This window comes from Emydura macquarii, unplaced genomic scaffold (genome assembly GCF_026122565.2).
Source record: "Emydura macquarii macquarii isolate MOO-44397 ecotype Brisbane River unplaced genomic scaffold, CSIRO-AGI_Emac_v2 contig_295, whole genome shotgun sequence".
In the NCBI taxonomy this organism is placed as follows: Eukaryota; Metazoa; Chordata; order Testudines; family Chelidae; genus Emydura; species Emydura macquarii.
Window position 1 is genome coordinate 14307888 of NW_027130432.1, and position 15977 is coordinate 14323864.

Here is a 15977-nt window from a genome sequence, read left to right on the forward strand (position 1 = left end):
CACCGTCTTCAGAAGAGGTCTCTTGAACGCCGTAGCTGCAGTAAATCAGCTCTGAGCAGCTTCTCTGTTGGGCAGTTCTGCAACAGGAAGCAGAACTTCCTATATCCAGCACCCCCATGCCCACTTTTTTACCTATCACCTCAACATGCAGTAGGGTCCTGTTGGTTAAACAGTAGTGATAAAGCAATTCCATAGTTTGATACTGGGTGTTCGTAGCAGTTGATTGCATACCTCTGAAATCCTGGGGTTGTGGACGCAAGTGGGTCTTTTAAATCATTTCTGGTTTGACTCCTCCCTATCCATTGCCCCACTCATTCAGGCTGGATCCAAATCCTGTTGCTCTTCTTCCATTACATTTCTAAGATGTGATGTGTGACAGTCCCCCTGGGTGCCACCTGGATCCGAGGTACTCACTGCACTCCCTTAACTCCCTAGACTGGGTTGTCTCCCACACTACTTTGCTAGTGACAAGCAGCAAACCCCTCCAGATGCTGTTATCACTCAGCCCAACAGTAGGTAGAATGCTACATCCAGCTAGATTGCATGAATGTTCTCAGAGCCACTCACAAATCTCACAGAGAGAGGCTCCAGCTTATCTGCCCCAGTTCCCTGCCCTGCACCCTGAAGTTGCCCTGTCCTGCCCTGGTCAGAAGTCTGACCAGTAAGTTTATCACCTGGTTTACCTCTCTCTCAGCATGGAGAAGACACACCAACTTTTGTTAATTGAATGGTTTTTTTTTTCAAACACTTCACTGAAACACACTGTTTTAGTTAAGAATATAAAACAGGTTTATTAACTACAGAAAGGTGGACTTTGAGTATAAGTGGCAGGCATTAGAGATAGGTACCGAAGAAAATAAAGATAAACACACAATCTAAATCTTAAACCTCACACATTAGGCAGCATCTAGATTAGGCAGTTTTTTCACTCGCACTTGAATGTTCCAGTTCTCATTATACAGGCTTCTTCCAAGCCTGGGTTCAGTCTCTTACTGTTCCAGTGTTCTTGTTTTCTGCGTGGATGGAGAAGGAGAAAGGACAAAGGCCTGCAGCCTGTTCCTTCCTTTATATTTTCTGACCATCCACTAGACACTAGTCCACCAGGCATGTCCAGGTGGGCCCTGCTGAGCCACAAGGTTGCTCAATTCCTCCTGTGCGAAAGAGTGATAGAGTTGAGCAATCTCTATTGTATAGTCTTGTGCAACTGTCATTGTATTGTAAATCCTTTGTTTACAACTTCTTTGTTGGCTAATGGTTGATGAGCCCCTCCTGGGCAGAGGTGCCGCCTCTGCTGTTACTAGCAAGCTTAACATATTGTAATAACAGCAAAATCTTATAACTCGATACATACTAGTGATACGCATATTTTGATAGCACAATGGGTTTGAGCAGATTATGACCTTTCATCAGATATTTTATGTGGTGTGCTTAATATGAATTGTTACAAACCTTCAGAAATGATGAATATGGGGTTTACAGTGTGCTGCTTTGGGGTACAGTGTATCACATGGTGTTATATTCTCTCTCCCTTTTCAGGTCTCTTCAGATCTCTCTTGCTACCCCAGTACCACCGGAGTCTATTGAAAAAAGAGGCTTAATCCGCAGGCCAAAGAATCGCAAAGCTGTCAATGTGGAGGCTTTTGAAGGAGGCGTGGAGGAGAATTTGCTGCAGATAAAAGGCAGTGAGTGTTGTGACTATTATTTCTCCTGTTTTGGGTGGGGAGGGGTGTTGTGTGGAGAAACAGATTGCTGGGGTTTCAGGATTTCCAGGCCACTACCATATTTACAATGACAAGACATGGAAGTGATCCTAAACATAAAGTTGAGAGGAGCACAAACCTCCTAGCTACTGTGGTGGCACAACCTATCCTTGGTGCCTGAACTGCCTTCTCTCAGTATCACCAGTCTGAGTCTACTTATATCCTGCTAATTAGCAGCCATCACTGCCTAAACTGGAGTCAGGAGCCTGAGTTGTCCTTAATCCATGCTTCTTGTTTGGCATCTCCTTAGTAAGACTGGGCCTTAGCAGATCTGGGACTGAGAGAGGAGATGGAGGGAATGAAGTGTAGTGACTGACTGATTTCAGTCAAATCTATTTATAGGCACAGAGCAGCTTGTCCTTTGACTTTCTCCTTCTGTACTCAGTCTACATGGTGGTTGTGTTGCTGTGGTCATGACTTTACGATGTTCCTCACTGCTGGGAAAGTGTTGCATACCACTTACTGTTTCAACTCCTTTCTGTTCACGAAGAAACTATACAGGTGAAATGTAGCTACTGGCATCAAGGCTGGAACTGAAGTCTCTGAGAGCATAGGCCTTTGTTGTCCTCTTCCCCAGTAGCTGGAGCAATGGGGCAGGGTGGGAGGTGCTCAGGAGGACCAATCTTGCAATTTGAAGATCTTGTAGGCTTTCCAATTTGAGGCAATAATTTTGCTGTGTTTGAAATTAATGATCTCTGTGTTGTTGGCAGTGTGCATTGGCATGTTAAACCCTTTAATCACTTTAATGGTGATTGTTCTGCAAAGGGTTTTAAGAAATAAACAAGGCTTGTGCTCTCTCTCTCTCTGCTGCTTCATGCTGGAGAAAGAAGGCCTGAATGGGTTTTCTGTAAACATTTTCCTGCGTGTTTTTTACTTTTGGAAATTTCAGGAATGTCAGCTCGGCTCTCGCCTAGTTTTGTTGGAGGGCCTTTTAGGACTCTCAGAGCTTTGGTACTGGAGTGCCCACTTTTGTTGAAGGAGTAGGATGTTGAATCTTTAGCAAAGATCTTATTTCTCCATAATATGTACTAGCCATTGAAGTTCAATAGGTGTTGACAAAGCCAGAGTTTTAAATAGTCTTGGCTAAAAATCTTGTGGCGTCATCGTTGTTTCATTAGTTCTCCACCTTCCATCAAAAAACAAACAAACAAACAAAAAAAAAAAAAAACAGAAAAAGGGCACAAGGCTAATATTTCTTTTCTATAAATGTATAAAAATAAAAATGCATCCATCACAGATATCGCTAGGTGGATATACATAATTTTTTTAAAAAAAGAAAGCCCAAGTAATGAAAAGGACATTCTAAAAGTAGGCTCACCACTAACCTCCCTTCCCCCAATCAGATAGTCCTCATAATACATGAGTCTCATGCAGCATTCATGAGTTAATATGTACGTATGCTACAGAATTTTAATGTCTCTGTGAATTTTGTATGATCTGTCTGGAATGCCAAGGTTACTTCACTGCACCTTGGGGCTCTGCTGAAGAGGTCAGAGCTGGGTGTGGTCCCAGAAGATTGGGGCTTGTGCAAGCTGTGTGTGTTGTGGTACTATGTTTAAAACCATCCCTGCTCTGGGTGGGTAATATTTGCACTGTGCCCCATGTGCTCTGACTCTGTCAGAGCAATGGAGGAAGCAAATTCCATAATTTGGGGGCTCTCCACTGAGCAGGACTTGTCTCCAGCGCAGGAATATTCAAATCTAGGGATTGTTGGGAAGGATGCCTTAGCTCTTTCATGATCTATCTGATAAAATTCTAATCACCATAGCCCATGCCTACATTTGAAGCAAGGGATATGATTTCCAGCTTGAGCAGATGTTACTCTCATTGAGCTAGCACACTAACAATAGCTGCAGTAGCACAGGCAGTGGTATAAGTTAGCCACCCTACAGAGCCCCCGGGGTCCAGGTGGGTTTGTACTTGGGGTGGCCAGCCCATGCTGCTGCTGCCCAAGCTATTGTGGCTACAGTACTAATTTGAACTGAGCTAGCACAAGTAAGTACTTGAGTGGGGAATCGCGTGTCTAGCTCCAAGGGTAGACAAGCTCTTAGTGTGCTTTCATGGAACGGAAGAGGGGGCCAGAATCCAAAGCATTTCAGAGCTTTATAAATAGCCACGCCTTGAATTGCTCCAAGAAGCTAGCACAGCCCTTAGCAAACTGTGGTGTTTGCGCTTGGTGGCTAGCATTACCAAATGGGTGGGTAGCTCCACTGTTCCATAGCAGACAGTTAGTCAGGGCTTGGAACAGACTGGTGAGGAATGCAGGCCTGGCAAAGACCCCAGAATGCAGAGATTGCCTGACTTTTATTTACAGCAGAACTGACCACATCTCTACACTTGTATCTTTCTGCAGAAGATGCCTTGTTGAACTGCTATTGAGTTCTCTTGTCCTTCCTAACATATCCCGCTTACTGTGCTTTTTAACTCTCTCTGTTTTATGGGCTGCTTTATGGGCTGGGCCCTCAGTAGGGACCAGTATTGCGCTGAAGTCTCTAGCAATGCCACAACAATGATGCGCATCCATTGTGCTGTCCTCAAAGCTCTCATAAGGATGGAACTATTTCTCCCCTTTCTAGGGTAGAGGTTGTTATAACTCTGATCTGATTTGTTCTACTTGCAAATTGGTTTGGAAATCTCCTATCTGTCCTCTAATTGTTCTTGGCCCTAGGCAATCCAAGTGCATGAAAGACCTGTTCACGTGGGCCTTTGACAGATGGGGAACTCCATGAGAATTTTTCAGCAGCTACTGACAGAGTGACGTCTTCCAGCAATTCTGTGGGTGCCCTAGGTTCTGGAGGGAGATGACTGCCTTGCTCTGCAGCTCTTATCCAGAATGCTATGGACTGGTGTAGAAGCACATGTCGTTTTGACTGGAATTAAATTGCTATCAGGGCTTATGGCTTGACATTAAGGGCAGGGCTAGAGTTCTGAGTTAATGAATCTGTATGCATGTCCTGCTAACGTCTGCTTTCCTAGGGCCCTGAGTGATTCCCCAGGTTAAACTTATTTTTAAAATTTCTAACCAGCACAAAATTATCCTGTGGAGTCGCAAGCAACATCCATGATTGGAGTGACAAGTGAGACTGAAATCATCCTCAGCAATACGGAGCTCTTTGCTCAGCCACAGCTCGGTGAGCAAAGCCAAGCAGGATTTTCTGCTCTTGAACCAAAGCTCTTGAATGGAAAACTTCTGGTGGAAGGGAGCAAGGCTTCTAATGCAGCTAGTGGGGAGACCCTGCAGGAGGGCATGGTGTCTGATGTGGATGCAGAAGTGGAAATGACTGTGAGAGGTGAAGAGAAGGACTTGGGCTGGGATCCCGAACACACTGACAAGATGGCCACTGAGTCTCCAGGAAAGGCTGTGAGCCCGAGTGCAGAGCAGCGAGAACATACCCGAGGGAGCAGTTATGCAGAGCAACTTCCTGGAGCGGATGAGCTGGTGGCTGGCAGTAAGTAATGTAGGAACCAAAGAGGGTTTAGCTGGGTCTTGCTGTGTAAGCTGCTTCTCCTATTACAGTGGTTCTTAATCTATTTACCATGCTGTGTTATTTGGGCCACATCCAGACACTATATATAAAACCTGTATGGTCCTGAGGGTGTCACATGGGCCACAGCTGTGTGCTGATTGGGCTGTGGATTGAGAACCACTGTCCTATAATCAAAGAATGGCCATTGTAAATAGCTTGCTGGATACATTAATCACACCTGAGTCTGGCAGTTTGCTAGGCCCACCCTGTGGCCTAAAGCCCTTTGGGGGAAGACAGTCCCCTGCCCTCCCCATTGCTGGATGGCTGGCAGGATGTGTCCCGTCCCCCTCTACATGTTCTTTGAGGACACCAGCATTTCCCTTATTGGCTTTTTAGGTTATGTCTATGCAACAACTAGACACCTGCAGCTGGCCTGTGCTGGCTGACGCAGGCTCAGACTACAGGGCTGTTTCATTCTGGGTAGATGTTTTGGCTTGGGCTGGAGCCTGGGCAATAGGACCTTGCGAGGTAGGAGGGTCCCAGAACCTGGGTTTCAGCCTGAGCCCGAAAGTTTCCATAGCAATGAAATAGCCCCATGAGCCTGAGCCAGCTGGCACTGCCCAGCCACGGGTTTTTCTTTGCTGTGTAGACATATCCTTAGTTGTCACCACCTCCCCTTCTGTCCGTAGCCCAAGTTCTCCCACAGTTGGGAGACCACTGCTGCCATGGACTTTGCTCCCAGTTTCTTGTACAGGCACTACCAGGGGATCCCTGCCCCATTGGGCAGAAGCTTCTTTAGGACCAACCCTGAGTGGTGAGTTTTATTTCTGCTGTGTGGGCCGCTCGCTCCCCCCCCTACCCCCCCCCCAATCCCAGTGGGAGGAAGACCTGCCTTGTCATTTGTGGAGAAAGCAACACCTGGCTTGACCTTATCTTTATCTCTGGCCAGTCTCCAGAAGAGTTCAGGAGTGAGTTTTCCCTGGCAAGTGGGTCTCCCTACTAAAATACAGCAAAGGAGAATTATGGAGGCAGGCTGGAGTTGGAGAAGTGGATGGGGATACAGTCTGGGCCTGGGAAAGGAGAAGAACAATTCAAGATCGATGACTTTCTAAAAGATCTGCTCTAGGAATTATCTGGTGGGGCGTTATATGGCCTCTGCTGTACAGAAGGTCAGAGTAGATTATCACAATGGTCCTTTCTGGCCTTGGAATTTATGAATGTATGAAAAAAAAGTCATCTCCCCTCCCCTCACCTGAAAGTTAGTTGTTTTCCCCTGTCCAGGATTTTTAGCTACTGCTTTTGTTTCTAGTTCTTGGTAGGAAAACCCTGATCTAGAGCAGCTCTGTGCTGAGGCTTTAGTGTGAAATTGGTTTGAGCACAAGTTCAATTGTTCAAGTCTATGCATAGATTTGGGGTGTTTGATCTCTGGGATATTTACAGGTGGGCACCTGAACCGTTTCATTCAGGACATAGAGAGCTGCCAGCTTAATACCTGGGCTCCATGGGAGCTGAGAGCAGGAACTAACACTGATGGCTGACATGGGTGCTGTGAGTGCTCCTGCTGACTTTACAGAGGTTGAGGCAGGACTGCAGTGTTAAGGAGCCAACAGCATCTTTTTCCCGCTTACCTTCCTGCCTTGCTGCATCAGGATCACCATCTGAAATGGGAAATAGCTTTGCATAGCTATTCCTGCAAAACACAGAAGATTTGGATTAAAATACAGAGCCCTGTGATTATCCTGACATTTCTTTTACACTCAGTTTCTATCTTATGACTTTTGTCAAGAGGGCCAGATGTGACATTTCCTCTAGGCCAGATCAGTATTTAAGCACAGCCAGTACACTTGGTGCTGTCCAGAACAGCTGTGGAGTGAGAAATTCCCTGTCCTGTGGAGCTTCCAATTTTCCTAGAGCACAGCATCCTACAGAACAGGCCAATTACATTCTCACCCATGGGCTTGGTGGGAGGGAATGTTGGGCCAAACAGGCAGCATGGAGGAAAGTGTGAGAATCCAAGGGAGAGGTGTGGGAGGATTGGGTTGAGCAAAGGGAGTGGAGGAGGACTAGAAGAATGGGAGCACGTCCTAAGGGCACTGGTGTTTGTGTTCCATTAATATCAAAGGCTGATGATGCAGCGTGCTGCTGCTGCTAGAATGTAGCTAATGTCTGAGAAAAGCCAAGTTGTGAAGGTCTCTTTCAAACCCACTTCCTAATGCATAATGTGAACTCTCTGAACTGTCCTGAGTAAAGTGAGGGCAACTCATGCAAACTCCTCCCTTGGTGTCTGGATATATTTCATACTTGCCATAATAAATGTTATAAAGGTACACTGGGGACAGAACTTCTGTGTAACCCTAACTCTCTGAATGTCCAGCTTTTGACAGATCAACCTCCTCAACGCCAGCTCCCTTCATGAGTAGGAGCAGACGCTCGGACACCCTGTCTGCTCTACACCCTGTGAAATCTAGCAATATATCAGTGAGAAAAACTGTATCTCATATGATTGAGAAGCTGGATGCAGATGAGAGAGAAGAGATGGTTGATGTGGAGCATGAAATGGAGGAGGACGGAGCTGAGCAGGAAGGGGCTGCCAGTGAGGGTAAGATGCATTTTCAGGGCAGTGATGAAAGGTAACTGGGTGCATTGCCTGGTGCAAATCAATGGGCAGCAGGAATCTTGGTGGGCAAAACATGACTTGTTCCCCTGCAGGTCCTGGAGATAATCTCTTTAAAGTAACTTCAAAGGCATGGCTGGTCAAAGTTCTCTAAGGAGAGTGTCAGGCTTGCTGATGTGCTCATTTGCCTGTTATTGTTTCATACGCAGTTACTGAAAGTGGAATAAGTTTTCTATTCACATGCTGTTGGCAGGTCTATACAGCTCCATGAGAACAGACCGCTCCATGAGAAAGGTGGATAACTTTCTTCCCAGGCAAGCCGTGTTCCAGTTAAGCCCACTTCCTTTGTTTGAGTGTTCCAGATATCTAACTTTGCTGAGATGTTATCTCTTCACCTTGTTAGAGATGACAGGCTGGCCAGGATTTTGTAATGGTGTGACCCTTCCGTGCCTAGGGTAGCCACCGGAAAATGCCAAGATCAGGGCAGACTGCAAAAGGAGAGCAGATTCTCCCAGCACTGGTGGGTGGCACTGAAGCCAGACTTCCCAACCAGCCACAAACTGTGCTTCTGATTCCCCAAACCAGTTATCAAGAAGCCAGTACACAAATACACACAGCTCCTTTTACTACATTTCAGTCTCTGGCTCCCAATCAGCCACTAGGTTCAGTAAAGAGACCAGTTATTTAAACTCTATGCTCTTTACCAAAAAGGTTCCTCCTGACCCCAAAGGGTCAGCCACAGTACCAGATCAATATAATTTTGGATCTTACCCAAAGTACCACGCTGCCAGCCAATCCTTTAGTAACAAAAACTAAAGGTTTATTATAAAAAGAAAGGAACAATCAATAAAAGAAATGTTAAAGGATTAAAGTAATCAGATACATACAAATGATTAAAAGTCCATATACATCAGGTTTCTAGAAGAATTGTGGAGTTAGCAGGCTTATATAGTCCCTCTGGTCTACATCCAGTACCTGGATGGGTCTCAGTCCTTTGTTTCACAGCTTCAGTTGCAGATGACTTGATCCAGAGGTAGATAGGTGGCTGAAGCTGAACAGGATTGAAGACAAAATGGATTCCGAGGCTTCTGCCTTATATATCCTCTGGCCCTTGCCATGCTGCTTGTGGAATTTCACAGGAACCAAAATGGAGTTCAGAGTCACATGGGCAAGTCCTGGTGACTCATTAGGTATATCCCTAGCTTCTCCCCCTGGGCCCCTTGCACCTGTGAATCTCTTAATGGGCCATTAAGCAGGCTATTGTTCTGCAGCCATCCTGTCTGAGGCGTTACCCAGACAGCACAATTTGAAATACTGATATATCAAACATATCCATAACTTCCATTATACATATAACACATGAACATAAACATCATCACCTTACTTAGCACATTATAGCCTTTCTAACAGTACCTGACATGGCATATCTCTCATGAATTATGATTTTGACATACTGATGTCAAGCAATATACTAAATGCCCCCCCCCCCCCTTAACCCCCGCCCCTTAACCCCCGCCCCACCATTCCAGCCAGCGTGACAAATGGGTATTCCCTTTAAACCACAGCAGGAGACCAATCATTCCATGGTTCTGGGGCTGTTTCTGCCTTCTAATGGGGCCATCATGCAGGGTCTCTTCTTGTTTTCATCCTGCTCCATTTTCACCCATGGTGCCTCTGGGAAGCATGTACCTGGAAACCAAAGCTGGTACAGAATGTGGCAGTTGAAGGTTAATTGGAGTAGCCTGAGAGTAGCACGTGACCCCAACATCCTGGGTTTTGCATTGGCTGTGTGTTGGGCTGCTGGAGTTTAAGGGGTTGGCTTTGACTTATAAAGCCTTAAATGAAAAAGAGAGATTCCAGGCTAGGGTCCTGCTCTTTCGCTATACTACACTTCCATACCTGAGAGCAGCACAAGTGGTTGATAAATGAGGGGGCAGCTGGCAGGCTGTTCTCTAGAATGAACCTTTATCTCCTCTTGGTCTGAAATAAGGGTTGCCAAGAGATATGGCTTGGGGAACCAGTGGTGTGCACCAAAGGGCTAGGATTGGTAATTGGGGTGGAGGGTTGGGTTTTTTTCTTGGCTTTGGGAAGGTGGCTGGTTTTACTGCTGTTTAGTGCTGGTGTGCTGAACAAATGTGCCCAGGGCTCAGGAAAGTTGCTTGTAATGTATTGTATACATCTAACTACACCTCTTTCCCATCACTGCAGGACAATTCAGACTTGTCTGTCTATTTTATATAGAATGTGACAAGGTCAGATTAGATGGTTATCAGAGAGTGCTAGAAGGCCAATATTCAGCCCCAAGCTCAGCAAGTCCCTTTTCCCCTGGTAGCTGAGCCAGGGGTTACTCCAGGTTAATTAACACACCTGGAGCCAATCAAGGCCCTGCCCAGGACTTGTTAAAAGCCTCCCTTCCAGAGAAAGGGTGTGGTTGGAGTTGTGAGAGTGAGGCGAGCTACCAGAGTGTGTGAGCAGGCAAGACGCTGTCAAGAGCCAGGAGGCCAGAAGGAGCAGAACGCTGGCAGGAGAGAACGCTGCAGGTACAAAGATTGGGGGGGAAGGAAAAACCCTGCCAGAAGGGAAAGGTTGAACTGGACATTTGGTTTGGGTACTACCATGACCCCTGACAGACCTACTGGGCAAGAGCCTTCCCTGGCAAGGAAGCCAGGAAGGACTCCTGTCCAAGCAGGGTATGGACATTAAGTCGGGGGCATGGGGAAGTAACCCAGGGAAGCTAGTAGCTTTCCTGAAGCCACAGCACAAGGCTGCTACTTGTAAGGTCCCTGGGTTGGAGTCTGGAGTTGAGGGTGGGACTGTGTCCCCCTACCAGCCATTCACTGGAGGGGCAAGAGCCCCAGCAAAGAGGAAAGAGCCTGTGAGAACCAGAGACAGGACTGGGAGCCAGCAGGGAGCGGCCACCTTAGAGAGGCTGCATTACCTTCCCCCACCACTAGAGGGTGGAAGAACACTAAAGGGTGAAGCAGTTCCCTGACCTACTGCTAGAAGGAAGCGTGGGACCCACTGAGGTAGAGGAAGAGCTTTGTCGCAACTGGTGTCAGGGAAGAAGTATGTGTAAGCGCAGCGGACTAAGCACCAAAAAAAAAAAAGAGGGGTGGGTGGGTGGGTGTGTGTGTGTGTGTGTGTTTCCTTCACCATAATGGATGACGTGGTGAGGGCACTAGTACAGGTCTCAGCGGCCCAACAAGAGGCCATCAGGGCCCAGATTACTGCCCCGCAGGAATCAATGCAAGTGCAACAAGAGACCAATCAATTGCTAATGAGTTGGGCAACCCAGGACTGAGCCATCCTGAGAGAGGTGATGGACCAACTAAAGACCCTGACCACTGTAGGCCGAGAGTCTGACAGAACGCAAGCCTGGAGAGCCACCAGCTACCTACCAAAGAGGACTGCGGAAGATGTGGAGGTATACAGTCTGACTTTTGAGAGGACTGTACTGCATGAGGCCTGGCCCCAGGACCAGTGGGCCAGCATTCTTGCCCCTTTTCTGTGTGGGGAAGCCCAGAAGGCCTACCATGACATGTCCTCTGAGGCCGCAGCTGACTACTCATAGCTGAAAGCTGAGGTCTTGGCTGATCAGGAGTAACAGTGGCTGTGCGAGCCCAGAGGTATCATGAGTGGAGGTATCCCAATTGTTTGACCTTGCCCACCTTGCACGGAAGTGGCTGCAACCTGAGGTCCATGGTCCAGAAGAGATCCTGGAAGTCCTGGTTATCGATGATACAAGAGGGAACTACCACCAGACCTCTGCGCTTGGGTAGGCCAGACGACCTCTCCTCCTATGATGAGATAGTCACATTGGTAGAAAGATGTCCAGCAGCTCTCCCGACCACTCAGGGACAACTCACTCCAAGTCAAGCCACCGGCCCTGATCTCTGGAGTTTGAGCAACTGAGGACCTGGGAAGGATTAGAGGAAAGAAGAAAGAAGCAGAGGGCCAGCCAGAGGTCGCAAAGGGACAGGATGACCTAGACAAAACAAACTATGGGGTCAGACTCCCTAGCCCAAGAATAGAGGGCTGCCTAAGGCCATGTACCGGTGTTACGCATGTGGGGAGTTGGGGCATGTAGCAGCCCTAATACCAAGGAGCCCATGCAATGTAATTTAGGGAGCTGGGCAGACCCCTGCACCCTGATCCACATGGGGGGGGGGTTGCAGTGACCCCACATAAATATACAAGGCCAGTAAGGCTGAATGAGGTGGAAACCATGGCACTTGTGGACTCTGGAAGTGCTATTACACTAGTCTCGGGGAAATCAGTCAAGCGGAGACAGCTGATGCAGGCCAAACACGTGGGTTACCTGTGTCCATGGGGCTGTTAGCTATTACCCCACCGAATGTGGGGGAGGGGAACTGAGACAGGCCCCTTTGAACTCGGACAGTTCAGTCCTGTGAGGGAGAGTTTTGGGCGAGACCAGGCAAAAGACCCAAGGTATGATAACGCCAGGTGGGAGGTTGTGGAAATATATGGGGTGCCTGTGGAAGGGAAAGCCTGGCGATTGGAGCCCTACTTCATAATCAAGAGGGATCTATTGTACCAGGTCACACAGACAGAGACAGGATGTGCAGCAGCTCCTGGTGCCACAAAAGCATCAGAAGACAGTGTTGAGCCTAGCCCACAGTCACCTCTTTGGGGGACATCTAGGAGTGGAGAAAACCTTGGCAAGGGTCCTACGGAGGTTCTTCTGGCCAGGAGTACATGAGTAGGTCCAGCACTATTGTGCCTCTTGCCCTGAGTGCCAGCTACACGGGCCCCGTCCAAACTTATGGGCTTCTCTGGTTCCTCTGCCAATTATCAAGGTCCCATTTGAGCGGATAGCTGTGGACCTGGTGGGGCCCCTAGAGAAGACGGCCCAGGGCCACCAACACATACGTGTTGTCCTGGACTATGCCACCTGATACGCAGAGACCGTTCCCCTACAGAACACTACCTCTAAGATAATAGCAACAGTGCTGGTAAAAATCTATGCCAGAGTAGGGCTACCGAAGGAGATCCTGACAGATCAAGGGACCTCATTCATGTCAAAGCTAATGAAGGACTTATGTGCCCTGCTTCACATATGGGCCCTGCAGACTTCTGTCTACCATCTACAGACTGATGGCCTGGTGGAGAGGTTCAATCAGACCCTCAAGGCTATGATAAGAAAAGTAGTAAGTCGGGACAGGAAAGACTAGGATACTCTGTTGCCTTACCACATGTTTGCCAATCGGGTTCCTCAGGCCTCAACTGGGTTTTTCCCCTTCGAGTTATTAAATGGGTGACACCCCTGGGGCATATTAGACATCACCAGGGAGATTTGGGAGGAAGAACTGAACCCACGGAGAACATAATTGACCACATACTACAGATGAGAGACTGAATAGCCTGAGTCACTCCCATTGTACAAGAACACTTGGAGAAGGCACAGGAGGCCCAGTAGACCTACTATAACTGCCAAGTGAAGGTTCGACAGTTCCAGCCTGGAGACCGAGTAATGGTATGGTACCCATGGCCGAGAGCAAGCTCTTGGCCCAGTGGCAGGGGCCATGGGAGAGGTAAATTACAAAGTGCAACAGCTGGGTCGCCGGAAACAAGAGCAAGTTTACCACATCAACCTCCTGAAGCCTTGGCAAGCCCGAGAGGCATATGTAGTCACCCTGGAGACTCTGCCTCTGGAAAATAACCCACACAAGCAGATGAAGATATCCCTTGACCTAACAACGGACCAAAAGGTTGAGGTGGCCAAGAAGGTCAATTGGAATCAAGATGTGTTATCAACAAAGCTGGGCCGAACAACAGAGGCCTATCACCACATCATCACAAACCCTGGGGCCAAGGTAACAATAAGGCCCTACAGAGTCCCAGAGGCAAAAAGGGAGGAAATCAAGGCCAAGGTAAAGAAAATGTTAGAACTGGCAGTCATTGAAGAATCCCACAGCCAGTGGTCCAGTCCGATTGTGCTGGTACCTAAACCCAACAGTGCCATGAGGTTTTGTAATAACTTTTGCCGACTGAACGAGATTTCCAAATTCAATGCGTACCCTATACCATGCAGTTAAATGATCAATTGGGCAAGGCCCAATTTCTGACCACCCTGGATTTGAGGAAAGGGTATTGGCAGATTTCCCTAGCCAAAGAAGCAAAAGAAAAGACTGCCTTCTCCACACCTGAGTGTCTCTTCCAGTACACTGTCCTCCCCTTCAGACTATATGGGGCCCCAGCCACTTTTCAGTGCCTTATGGACAAGTTTTGTGCCCCCATGCCAGCTATGCTGCTGCATACCTGAACAATGTGATTATCCATACCCCAGACTGGGAAACCCACCTGGGAAAGGTGGAAGCAGTACTGAATACCCTGAGGTGGACAGGCTTTACAGCAAATCCAGCGAAGTATGCCATAGGACTATCAGAAGCTAAATACCTCGGGTACATCATGGCAAGAGACGTAGTGAAGCCCCAAGTGAAACAAGTCTGAGCATTCCTCGGTGTAGTGGGGTATTACCAGCAATTCATCTCCCACTTCTCCACCAGAGCAAGTCCCCTGACGGACCTGATAAAGGCTTGGCGCCCTGAAATGGTAACATGGACCGACGAGGCGGAGGAGGCCTTCATGGACCTACGGAAAACTCTCTGCAGTAACCACATACTTGTGGCCCTGGACTTTATGAAGGAATTTATACTACAGATGGATGTATCCAAGGTAGGGTTGGGGGTTGTCCTCTCACTGATGGTGGGAGAAGACAAACACCCCATCCTCTATCTCAGCAGAAAGCTCCTTCCGAGGGAACAGAAATATGCAGTGGTGGTGAAGAAGTGCCTTGCTGTCAAGTGGGCTATGGAAACTCTCAGGTATTATCTGCTAGGCTGAAAATATACCCTTGTGACTGACCATGCCCCCGTCCAGTGGATGCAGCAGAACAAGGAGAAGAATGCAAGGGTGACCAGGTGGTTCCTATTCTTCCAGCCATTCCATTTTACCATCCAACACAAGGCCGGGAGCTGCCACAGCAATGCAGGTGGCCTGTCAGAGGCACACTGTCTAGCAACCCAAGTTCCCCAACCCCTTGTTGTTGAGCAGGGGAAGGGATATGTGACAGGGCCAGACTAGATGGTTATCAGAGAGTGCTAGAAAGCCAACGTATCAGCCCCAAGCTCAGCAAATTCCTTTTCCCCTGGTAGCTGAGCATGGGTTACTCCAGATTAATTAACACACCTGGAGCCAATCAAGGCCCCCACCTAGGATTTGTTAAAAGCCTCCCCTCCAGAGAAAGGATGTGGCTGGAGTTGAGACTGAGGTGAGCTACCAGAGTGTGTGAACAGGCAAGATACTGTCAAGAGCCAGGAAGTTAGGAAAAGGAGCAAACGCTGTCAGAAGAGAACCCTGCAGGTACGAAGACTGGGGGAAGGGAAAAACCCTGGTCAAAGGGAAAGGTGAATTGAACATTTGGTTTGGTCACTACGATGCCCATTGAGGCTGTCAGGTCAAGAGCCTTCCCTGGCAAGGAGGTCAGGAAGGACCCCTGTCCGAGCAGGGTACGGACATTGTCAAGGGGCACGGGGAAGTAACCCAGGGAAGCTAGCAGCTTTCCTGAAGCCACAGCATAAGGCTGCTACTTGTAGGGACCCTGGGTTGGAGTCTGGAGTCAAGGATGGGACCGGGTCCCCCTACCAGCCATTCACTGGAGGGGCAAGAACCCCAGCGAAGAGGGAAGAGCCTGTGAGAACCAGAGACAAGACTGGGAGCCAGCAAGGAGCAGCCATCTTAGAGAGGCTGCATTACCCTCCTCCACCACTAGAGGGTGGAAGAACACTAAACCTGAAGCAGTTCTCTGATCTATCGCTAGAAGGAAGTGCTGGACCCACTGAGGTGGAGAAGAGCTTTGTCACAATAGTCTGTGGTTTAAACTGAGGTCTTTACTTTGCCCACAAAGTTAACTAGCACTTTATTTAATGTTAGGCAGTGATCTGTTCTGTGTACATGTAGGGAGCACTGTAAACAGGGGTGGCATTCTGGATCCAGCTCATTAGTTCAAAATCACTGAATTTGCTCCCTACCAAGCTGGTGCAGACAGTGTTCCACATAGTAGCTCCTTTAAACTTGCATTCTCTTCCTTTTTGCAATGGTGTGGTAGCTGTGTTG

At 48.1% G+C, this 15977-nt stretch overlaps 1 protein-coding gene across 1 annotated transcript in view; it reads left to right on the plus strand.

Annotated features, from left to right (window-relative positions):
* Window positions 1-15977, plus strand: part of CENPT (centromere protein T) — a 40629-nt gene that overhangs the window by 11659 nt on the left and 12993 nt on the right. The window contains exons 7-9 of the mRNA XM_067553046.1: window positions 1537-1682; window positions 4787-5209; window positions 7602-7826. Coding sequence (XP_067409147.1) covers window positions 1537-1682; window positions 4787-5209; window positions 7602-7826 — 794 coding nt within the window. The remainder of the gene's footprint in view (window positions 1-1536; window positions 1683-4786; window positions 5210-7601; window positions 7827-15977) is intronic.